Source organism: Primulina tabacum, chromosome 5 (assembly GCF_025594145.1).
Source record: "Primulina tabacum isolate GXHZ01 chromosome 5, ASM2559414v2, whole genome shotgun sequence".
In the NCBI taxonomy this organism is placed as follows: domain Eukaryota; kingdom Viridiplantae; phylum Streptophyta; class Magnoliopsida; order Lamiales; family Gesneriaceae; genus Primulina; species Primulina tabacum.
Window position 1 is genome coordinate 35,585,377 of NC_134554.1, and position 11,506 is coordinate 35,596,882.

Sequence of the window (11,506 nt, forward strand, 5' to 3'; positions counted from 1 at the left end):
TGCGCTCAAAATAATACCAGTGATATAAAAATGTATTTAAGAATAATATCCTAGACTCTAATATTGAAAAATAAGGACACAAATTTGTTGTCCTATCCCGATGTACCCAAAATATGTTGTGAAAGCAAAACAGACATCCACCAGTCCACCACACGATGGACAGAGCACGACACAATCCTATGTCTGACAAATCCCATATGTACAGGCCAAAGACACGAGCGTATAGAACTTCTTGCCATGTATATACTTCGTGGCTTGGAGTTTTGAAAACAGCACATATATTTCCCTTTGTAATTGGAGTGGATTCGAAGGTTTCTTTATCGACCAACTCAATGGGTAGTACTAGTTGAGAGCTTTGTCATATCATTACAGCAAAATCTAGCTTGATGGACTTCCCAATTCCATAGACATGCATATACTATGAAAGCAATGCATTGACAGACGCATTGACTAATCTTCTCTTAGACTCTCATTCCTTCTCAAAAGACACAACAGTTGATGGTTGAGACAGATTGATTTCTCGATCGCATGTGAATTCTTCGATCATAAACTCTGCCTTTTAACGGTAAACCGTATGTTAGAAAATGGTTTGGTATTAGTCAAGGACATCTCCAATGTGACACTAAAACAGGGGCGCTCCAAATTTGGTGCAGGTTTTCCCAGGGTCAAATTTGGTGCACTAATTTTATTTTTTATTTTTTTTAATGTTATTATTTGTTTTTAAATATTATAAATATTATTTAATATTTTATTATTTTAATAATTAGAAATTTAAACATAAAATTTAAAAATATTTAATAAAATAAATTTATAAATAAATTTGTAAATAAAGAAATTTTTTAATATTTATTTATATGAATTAAACGTAATTAATTAATTATTTGATTTAATGATTTTTAAATGGTTGTTGATTATCATATCAAATTTCAAAAATTTCTTGGTCTATATAAAAAGATAAAAGATAGAAGTCCTCACTTCGCACTACAAAATGTTTTAATTAATTCAAATGTTTGAAGTTTTATTTAATTAATTTCATATATTCAAGTTATTAATCAATTTTAATAATTTCGGGTATTACTCTATTCTGTATAATAAGTATTCATGGGTTTTATAAAAACATCTGGCAAAATCTTTGCATATGGACCAAATATCTTCCACCAAATTAAAAACTCATTTTCTGAACATTGGATATATGGAAAAACTTTATGTTTGTTTTTCATGGAAGTTGGAATCCCATGGATCTGGAAATGGCAACCAGAATTTGGATACACTGATGAAGGTATCCCTTGCATATGGCGAGTTAGTTCTACTAAATTTTGGGACAAATTATTGCGAGATGATCCAGAAACTGGAAAACCTTATGGTTATGATACTCTTCATCAAATGGAGGAGAAAATTTCGTTATACCAGAAAGAATTTCATAATCAACAAGAGAAGGAGAAAGCCTCTATGAGTCCATTTAAGATTCTCACTCAGAAATATTCTGATATTTATTCAAAAGAAAAAATGATTGAAGTTTATATTGAAGAAATGGAGAAGGAATCTTTATAAGAATATTGAATGTTCTGATTCAAAATTTGATCAATCTATGGCATTTGAATCCAGTAAAAATCAATTTATCCATCTAATGAAGATGCATGATGCACAGGATCCAGAGGATGATATTCCTCAACTCTCTCAAATTGATGATATTTTTGAAAATTTGAAGAATTACATAAAGGACAATATTAAAGATGATTAATTCATCTTTAACTATGATCGTTGGTAGTGGAATCTCACTATTCAGAGTTGGTGGAATAACACATCATGGCATATCGTGACAAAAGTGGGTGACATATCACTATAGACTTTTTGACTTTTGTAACCATGTTACTTTTTGCTTTAATAAATCATTTTACTATTTATATTTTGAGATGAAATCCGGGTTTTCATGTCCGGCTCTTCTATCTATTTATAGGTTATTTCTGTGTTCTTAGGAGGACACGGTCGAGTTTGCTCCCCTCTATTATATCTTGTAAACAATCCTTCTGAAGTTCATCAATAAAAGCTTGAAGTTCTGATAACAACCTTGTAAGTTTATTTTGTTTTTATTTTCTGTTTTTATTTACCGTTTAAAAATTTTATATTTCATAGATTAGCCTGAATGACAGGCTAAAACATTTGTGCTAAATTATTACCTTACTATGACATGATCTATATTTATTTGTAACTTGGAATCAGATTGAGATAATAAAAGACTTATTTAAATTTTTGAAATTTAATGTAATATAAGAGTCTTTGGTTAGAACATAAGGTAAAAAGATGAACCATGAAATGATAAACACAAGGTTCGAGTTTAACCAGGAAAAATAAATTCATGTTGTAGCCCTTCAGCCTACTTAGCCGAGAAATGGCATTTAAAGGCGTTTATGGGTGATTTTATGAATTTATGTTTCTATGAGATCTCGGTAAAATCCTCTGTTGTTTAATTTCTTTGGTATATCTTTTATAAATCCTTATGTTTTAGAATTCCTCCAAAACCTATATATGAGGCATCAGTTTCAACTATTTTTATCCCATTGGGGATTAGCAAGCATAAGACAAGGGAGATTTTTAACCTTTTCCTTAATATTTTTAACAGCTATAGTATGTTTTTCAGACCAAGGTAAATGATTTTTCTTTAATTTATCATATAAGATAGCAGAATCCTTAGTAAGATCTTTAATATAAGGAGAAATATAATTTAAACTTCCTAAAAATCTTTGTAACTGAGTTTTATCAGTTATTATATCTGTAAATTTTGAACCAAATTCTATACTTCTTTGTATAGGAATTATTTTCCCTTTTTCAATCATATGACCAAAAAATCTAATATTGGTTTGAAATAAAATCATTTTGGATTTTGATATAACAAGACCATTTTGAATAAAAATATTTTTAAACATATCTAAATTTTTAAAATGTGTTTCAATATCATTAGAAAATACTAAGATATCATCAATATAAACAATTATAAAATTGCTATAAGAATAAAAAATATCATTCATAATTTGCTGAAATTCTGAATGGGCATTTTTTAAGCCAAATGGCATAACAGTCAATTCATAATGTCCTATTGGAACATTAAAAGAAGTTTTATATCTATCAGATTTTTTTATTTGAATCTGCCAAAATTCTGATTTTAAATCAAATTTTGAAAATATAATTGCATGTACAAGTCTATCTAATAAATCTTTTTTATTAGGAATAGGATGTCTAATCCATTTTAAAATCTTATTAAGGGGTTTATAGTTTAAGACTAATCTAGGAACACCTCTTTCTTGTTCAGAATGTTTATTAACATAAAAAGCAGTACATGACCAAGGAGATTGAGAAGGTTTTATCAAACCTTTTTCTAGTAATGAATGAATTTCATTCTTACATAATTCTAAATATTCAGAATTCATTTGACAAGGACGAGCCTTGGTAGGAATATTATTTTCATCAAAATTTTCTTCATATGAAAGAGAAATAATATGCTTCTTACGATTCCAAAAGGCATTTGGGAGATTATTACATATTTCTAATGAAAATTTATTATAAATAATTTTAATTTTTTCCTGTAATTTAGGATTTTTTAATTTATCATCTATAGTCAATATTTTAACTTCTTCTTTTAAAAAATTAATTGAAAAGTTTTTCTTTCAATATTTTCTTGTAATTTATTAAGAATTCTATGAACAGGTTTAGTTATAAACATAAAAGAAATAGGGTTACCTTGAAAAGTTCCTATGATACCTGTTTCATCAACATAAGTTAAAGGATATATTTGATAAATAAAAGGAAGTCCAAGTATAAGTTGGCTATAAATATCTTTTGCTAATAAAATACTGGTTTGAATATAGTTTTTATCTTTGCAAATATATGCTTTTGGTAATTTATAATTTATTTTTAATGGTTCTCCTCCTGCATGAGAAAGAGAATGGGTAGTTTTATGAAAATATTTCGTAGGAATTAATCCTTCCTGTATTACATTTAAATCTGCACCACTATCAATCATAACAATAAAATTTTTCTTATAAAAATTTTCAATTAATAAAGTAATATTAGTATACCATTTTTGAGATATAATCATGGTTAAAACAGATAAATGTTTTTTATTTGGATCAGGAAATGAAATATCTTGAAAATTATCAAAACTTTCAGAATTATTAACTGATTATTATTATTAGTTTCAATAATTGAAATACGATAATTTAAACTATTATTATTATGTTGTAAAATTTTTATTTGTTCTTTAAGATTTTCTATTTCTTTGACTAGATCCTGTATAGTAAATGCATTTTGTTTACTATATTTTTGTTGTAGAAGATTTTTTACTTCTTTCATGGAATAAGCTTGTTCTTGTTTAACAAGAATATTATTATTATTGCTAATTGAAGCATTATTTTCTATTTGATCTATAATTGTAGATTTTAATATTGGATCCTTAATCATTTTAAGGAATTCTAGAATATTATTATTTGTTAAAACATTAATATTTAGATCTTGAAATTGAGACATGATTTTATAAAATTCATCATTCTTATTATTATTATCTATATGATTTATACAAGATTTTCCTTGTATACAGTTATCACATTCTTCTAAATCTTAAATCTCTGATTCACTATTTAAAATTTCTTTGAAATATAAGATTCTATTGAACTTTCAGTTTCATTGTCAGAATTATTATTTGAATTCATTATTATTTTAAATAATGTTTCTTTTAAATTCCCATCTATATCTAAATTATTAATTTTGTTTTTAGCTAACATTGATTAGCAAAATGTCCTGATTTTTTACATTTTCTACAAATAATAGAGGAATATTTCCTATTGTTGTTTTCAGCTTTCCGCAAATCACGGCTTTCTTTTCTTTTCTTTTTCTTATCTTTTTGTCTATCAGACAAATGTCTTTTCTTTCTATAAATTTTTTCATCTTTATCTATTATTTTCTTCTTACCTTTATTAGGTAAGTCCATACCAAATTGATAACAAAATTTACCTAATTGTTTTTTCTGAAGTAAATTATGTCTTTTAATTTGATTATTTAATTTTAATTCATTACAGAGAGCTAAAACCTCTTGAATACAGGTACTAATTAATTTTCCATAAGTATAATTTTCATATGGAATATTAATATCATCTTTTCTTACGACTTTTCTAATTCTTTCAGTAAATAGAAAAGGTAAACCATATATAAATTTAGCTTTCCAAATACTATTATTAGAGTCTGGTATCTTATATATTCGAGATAAAAGATATCTTTATATCATCTAAAATCAGTAAGAGTTTTACATTTTAGATTACTTAATAAAGTACGAATTTGTTCACTATTATCAGTGAATCTACCAGTAAAATGTTCAATCATTGTCATTATTAATGAATAAACTGCATTTTCTGATTCAATATTATTCTCAATTTTTATTGAATTTATAATATCATCTTTTTGGGATTGATTTAAATAATTATCCCACCAACCTTTAAGTTGGCCAGTAAATCCTGCTATAATCATTCTAGCAATATTTTTATCATTATTGCCTGAAGTTTTACAAACAGTGCCATACATAAACATTCTATGAGCAGTATTATAAATTTGTTTATCACTAAAACCATCAATATTCCATTCATAAATACTTTTTCCATTATAATTATTAGCAAAAATGTATTCTTGTTCTTCAATAAGAACATCCATGGGAGTAGGTCTATCATAGTAATATTTAGGTTGAGTAGGTTTATCTGCCCATTTAATTTTATTAATTTCTTTATCAGAATGATTATCAATATTTTCAAACTCTTTATTAAGAGTATTTAAATTAAGATTTTTAAATTTTTCTTCTAATAATTTTTCTATATCAGAAAAAGAAGATTTAAATTTAAAATCTTTTATATCTGGAGGGGATTGTATAGAAGAAGTAGCAATTGTAACAATATTATTTTCTTCTTTTGTTTGTATATGAACATCTTGTTTAATTTGATTAATGGCTAAAATAATTTTATCAATTCTATCCTTAAGAGAAACTATTTTTTCTCCAATGATTGTAAGATACAAATTTGTATAATTTTATTTTTCAATTATCTGATTAATATGTTTAACAATTATTTGTAACATATCATTGTCAAATAATTTTGAAAAATCAGTAAATTTAAAATTTTATTATTTTTCTCTATGATAAAAGATTGTTGAGGAGGATAAACAGATTTTTGAATCTGTCCTGAAGAAATTTTATAATTTCTTTCAAGAATAGAAATATAATCAATAATAAATGTTTTAAAAAACCAAGGAACAAAATGTATCAATTTAATTTGGTTTTCACAATATTTATAAAATTTCGAAACAATATATTCAAATTCTTCTTCAGAGAAACTTTTAAAGTACCAATCTCTGAAAGATTCTCATTTGGGTAAATAAAATTCTGCATTGATCTTTTCTCTAGCAAGAGATCTTTTAGTAAAATCAATCTTTGGTTTACTATCCATTAAATACTAAAATTCATTTCTGAAACTGTATCAGTTTCTTTAACTTTTTGAAAGTTACTTTTATTAACAATATTATTTTGATTAATGATTAATTCTTCTACTGTAACTTGTACAGAAAACTCTACATCTTCTCTTATCTGAGAAGTAGAAGCTCTAGAAGTTTGAGGAACATCCACCATATAATCTAAAGGTGAAATAAAAGAATGACTAGATCTTGATCTAGCATAGATAGAAGATGATAATAATATTCTTTGTTCATTATTGAACTGTATTTGAACAGATCCTTTATTATTTTGTATAACTTGTTGTAAATTTCTATTTATTAAAGGATTTCTAGGAACAACTTGTTCAATTATCCAGTTTTCTGGAAATTCAATTTCTTTCCATTTTATAGATCTTCGTGTTGTAATATTAGATCTATTAAAATTAGTTTCTACAAGAATAGTTTCATTTAATTTTTTATCTATTCTTTTACACATAGGATTCAGTGTAAATAATGGTTTATAATAAATACGACAACAGATACATATAACTTCTGTTTCAGGAGTATAATTATAACCATGTGTTTTAACATTTAATGTTAAAGAATCTAATATATTTATATCGGACAGTGATAAAGATAAATTAGGATAAACATCAAAATATATTGGACCATGTGCCAGGCTAGATTGAATTATTCCCATTAGGGATTGTTTTCAATTCAAATTTCTACCATCTCTTAAAGCTGCTATAAAGCTTTCTCGTAAACCTTCTAAAATTAAAGGTCTAAAAGCAATTTGAATTAAACCTATATGAATAAATCTGTAAGTTTTCCTATAAGGTAAAATATCTTTATTATTTAACAATCTAATAACCATTTCATCATTATGAAGAGTTACTGATGATTTTGTAGTTTTAACTACCTGTTTAAAACCAATTTTTTCAAAAGTTCCTAACTTATAGAGCATTTTAGATTCTATCTTAAGAATATTCCATTTATTTAATAAATCTAAATTTTCAGGTAAATCATATTTTTCATTCAAACTGTTTTGAACAGTTTCTTTCATACTGAAAATATTCATTTGAATAAAAGTGCTAAATTATTAACCAGATTATTTTCATAGCTCTGATACCATCTGAGGCTTGAAATCAAAGTTAATATGATACGTGGCGTTGTTTTACCAAATTTTTCCTTAGTGACTTTCGCACACATAGAGGTTATTGGTTTCCAGCCTATTGATTATATAATATAAACATTATTATAATTATATTGTTAATTTATAAAAAAATATTATACAAAAAATAAGAATTAATATATGTAAGATAAAATGAATGTTCCAAGAATATTGATGTAAAATTTGAAATAAATGGTCGGAGTAGTTCAACTTGAGTTTGGTGCAAAAAATTATAGTAATTCAGTTTAGAATTTGTGCTAAAATAGAATTAAGAGATGATTATCTTTTTTTAAAAAATATTTGATTAAATATATTTTCCTAAATATCATTGGAAAGGTAAATTGAGAATTTGGCATATAATGTTCTTAAATGGAACTGTGAGAAGTCTGAAGAGTGAGTGGTCATGGCGGCAGCTGTTAGTGCTGCTACTCAATCCGTTCTTCGCTCTTGCTACACACTCCGCCGCCTGCATCTCTTACGCAAGACTCATTCCCATGGCCGCCTCTCCTTCTCCGTTTCCACCGTAACCAGCAACGGCAGCAGAATCATGTCTTCATCATTCTCAAGAAGAAGAACGCAATGCTACTGCACTGAGCAGGCCCAGGATAACGCTAAACCAACAGGAGCCGCGACGAAAACATTGGAATCAGCGGGGAATGATGGGGATGCTGCCAATGATTCGAAGAACATTATAAAGGAAGCGTGCAACACGTTGGACATACGGGTTGGGAGGATCGTCAAGGTATGGCGGCATGAAGAGGCCGATTCCCTCTATGTGGAGGAGGTGGATGTGGGCGAGCCAGAACCCAGAACCATATGCAGCGGCCTAGTCAATTACATTCCCATTAACCTTCTCCAGGTGAATCCATATTACCTTTATTTTGCATTTTTGATTCTTCCTTTCCTATTCGTAATCACTTGGTTTGATTCGATCTTGTTTGATTGCTTGCCCGATTGACTTGCGGGGTCCGCCCGCCTCAATTCTGTTTGTTATCGTCTCTTTCTTGTGTTCCTAGGCTGAAGAAATATACTTGACCGAAGGGACCGAATTTTACAGAGCCTTGTGTTTTATGCCCATTTGTTTCCCTTTACCATTTGTCTGTACAGGACAGGAATGTGATAGTTCTTGCTAATCTAAAGCCTAGAAATATGCGTGGCGTGAAATCATCCGGGATGTTGATGGCGGCCTCTGATGAAGCACATGAGAAGGTTGAGCTTCTTGTGCCGCCTGAGGGTGCTGTACCTGGTGAAAGAGTGTGGTTTGGTTCTGAAGATGACAAAGATAGCCTACCTGATATTGCAACACCAAACCAGGTAAATTCTCCCGTTAAGATTCGTGATTGATTTATATTATATTTATGAAATCAAAATGATGTCAACACATTCATATGTGAGATATTATTTAGTGCATAAAGGGTATTTGAAGGACTCATGAGAACACTTCATGAAAAGGAACAGTTAAAACGTTTTTGAATGGACCCCTGCATGTGTTTCTTCTATTTGGATTTTGGCCAAACCATAAAAAGAGCACAATTTTATTCTGTTTCTGTGTCATTACTTCTCCAATACAACCTATAAAATGAAGTTCTAATTTTCCTGTGTGATCAAACTTTTTGGTACACCTCTGAGGTTCTGAATTCACCAGGATGAAATCTTGAATCAGGATGTAAATGTTTCCTCATGTATTTTGCTCTGATTTCTTTGATAAGTGCTACTCTTAGTAAATTTTAAGTGCCTGAAGCATGTTGCGTGTACTGGGGATGATATGCGACATAAATGATAGACTTTTAATTATAGTTTCCAATGGATACAATCACTTACCTGTGAACTGCATATTACTAGAATGATTAGGAGTAGCAGTGAACAAGATCAGAAAAGCCCTATCTATCAGTGTGATAAAGCCATCGGAATAATAGTTATCTAGCATTCATTAGTGTTACTAAACCAAGTGCTGGGGATTGTATAACTGGATTATAATGCTGTTTATGTGATTTTTAGAGTGTTACAGCAGATGTTAGAAATATACTTGGTTTTTTGTGATCTAGAAGCTATCCAAAAATTGGTCCATGCTGCTTGTTGATGTGAACAAAATAATCTCAGGTGCATGCTCTAAAATTTTTGTTGACTAAAGGTCATTAAACCTTGGAAGGTCTTGGGAAGTTCTTGAAAGAAATTTACATCATCGTGTGATTGGAGTACAGTATATAGTAACTTTAGGGAAGCCATTATAATCAATCTCCTGATGAATATCTGTAGTAGAAAGAGCATAGTGCTGTGCGATTGAAGTGCCTGTCGACCAAGAGAGATGATATTTTCGAGCCTTCGACTGAGAAGGAAAGGGAAAAGGGAATCAAACAACTGTTTTCTTATTTTAATTGTCATATCTTTAAGACCAATTTCATGAAGCAGTTGAAACCGTTTTCCAGTTTCTTAATTGTTTGGATTGGAATCCTACCATAAATCCTGGGTTTTGATTTTTTTTTTTCAGTTTTTAATTTTGGGAGATGTTTTTAATTTTGGTTCACGATTCAAAGGAATTACGGTCATGGCTACTTTCGTACAGTACTCATCACATTTTTAGAGTTCTTTCTATCATCTTTTACCTCAACTACTCTAGCTCTCGACCTGTCTGATGGCCTTTTACCTCTAATAGACTTGCAACTTGGCTATCCGATACTGCGCAGGTTCACAAGAAAAAGATTTGGGAACTAGTCCAACCGCACCTAAGGACCGACGACTCTTGTATTGCTATGCTTGGCCTGGACCACATGAGAACATCAGCAGGTGTAATAATCTCTGAGTCGCTGAGGAATGCAAAAATATCATAATAAAAATGTTCAATGCATACTGTTGTTTAATTTTACCTTTATGTTTTGACACTGAAGAGATATTTTTCTGCATTGCTGTATTTCATCAGTGATCCTTTGTATTGAATTTGTTGGTAAATTTACGGCGAATTGTTGGTAATCAAACAAAGCATTAATGGAGAATTCATGTCAAATTGCATTGCCTAGAAAAGGGTTTTTTTTTTCTATGGTAGCTTGTTGTCTTGCTGGATAAAATTTGTCAATTGTCTTGCAAGGGTTCGAGACAAATATTTCGATGCATTTATTATTAAAATTTGTATGTTTATGTATTATTTAATCTATTAATTACTTGATAATTAAAAATATAAAAATAAAAATAAAAACATTTTTTCACAATTAATCTTATAAATCTTGATGTTTTATCATGATGTTTCATCACACTTTGCATTTTTAGAACTTTGATTTTAACTATGAGTTATTTATTACGAGTATGATATGTGCCATGTCCCTCATACGACGATGTCATGCTTAAAATTTGAGGTCATGCGTCGAAATCTTTTTATTCAAGTCTTGGATGTATAATTAATATTAGTATACTGATTCACGTGTTGCATGCATGTATAATATTTTTTATAATTCATTTGGTTTATATTTAAATGAAGATCAAAATATAATTATAAAAAACAGTAAAAGACTACACTGCAATTTTGATATATGAATTAAAAAAATAAATAAAAAAGAAAAAAACATCAAGTAAAAATTAAATTAGCAACTTGATAATTAGAAAGTAAAGACTATCTGCTAAGGTACATATAACTTACATTAAAATTTTGACACTTTATTGATATATATAATTATTAAAACAGACAATGACACAAAATATTAATTATTCTAAATGTCTTAAATTTAATAATATAATATAGATAATACAATTGTGCGATAATTAAGCATATTAAGGACCCTCACATTTTCTCGTCGCGTGATCTGTCCATTTGTTAATACCTCACGAACCACTTTCTGGAAATAAAAGAACCAAATATCGTCAATGGAGGCCTGCTGCAGCAAA

At 28.7% G+C, this 11,506-nt stretch overlaps 1 protein-coding gene across 1 annotated transcript; it reads left to right on the forward strand.

Moving 5' to 3' along the window:
- The first annotated feature begins 7,993 nt into the window (after window positions 1–7,993).
- LOC142547477 (uncharacterized) lies at window positions 7,994–10,579 on the forward strand. The gene is made up of 3 exons (XM_075655796.1): window positions 7,994–8,492; window positions 8,741–8,947; window positions 10,318–10,579. The coding sequence occupies exons 1-3, from the start codon at window positions 8,037–8,039 to the stop codon at window positions 10,459–10,461; spliced, it is 807 nt and encodes a 268-aa protein (XP_075511911.1). The 5' UTR covers window positions 7,994–8,036; the 3' UTR covers window positions 10,462–10,579.
- Window positions 10,580–11,506: the final 927 nt, after the last annotated feature.

Excerpts from the sequence above, each read along its gene's own strand:
- LOC142547477 (XM_075655796.1), top strand. The coding sequence starts at position 8,037 with ATGGCGGCAGCTGTTAGTGCTGCTACTCAATCCGTTCTTCGCTCTTGC. Across the intron at positions 8,493-8,740 it reads TTCCCATTAACCTTCTCCAG|GACAGGAATGTGATAGTTCT; the intron begins GTGAATCCATAT and ends TTGTCTGTACAG. Across the intron at positions 8,948-10,317 it reads ATATTGCAACACCAAACCAG|GTTCACAAGAAAAAGATTTG; the intron begins GTAAATTCTCCC and ends GATACTGCGCAG.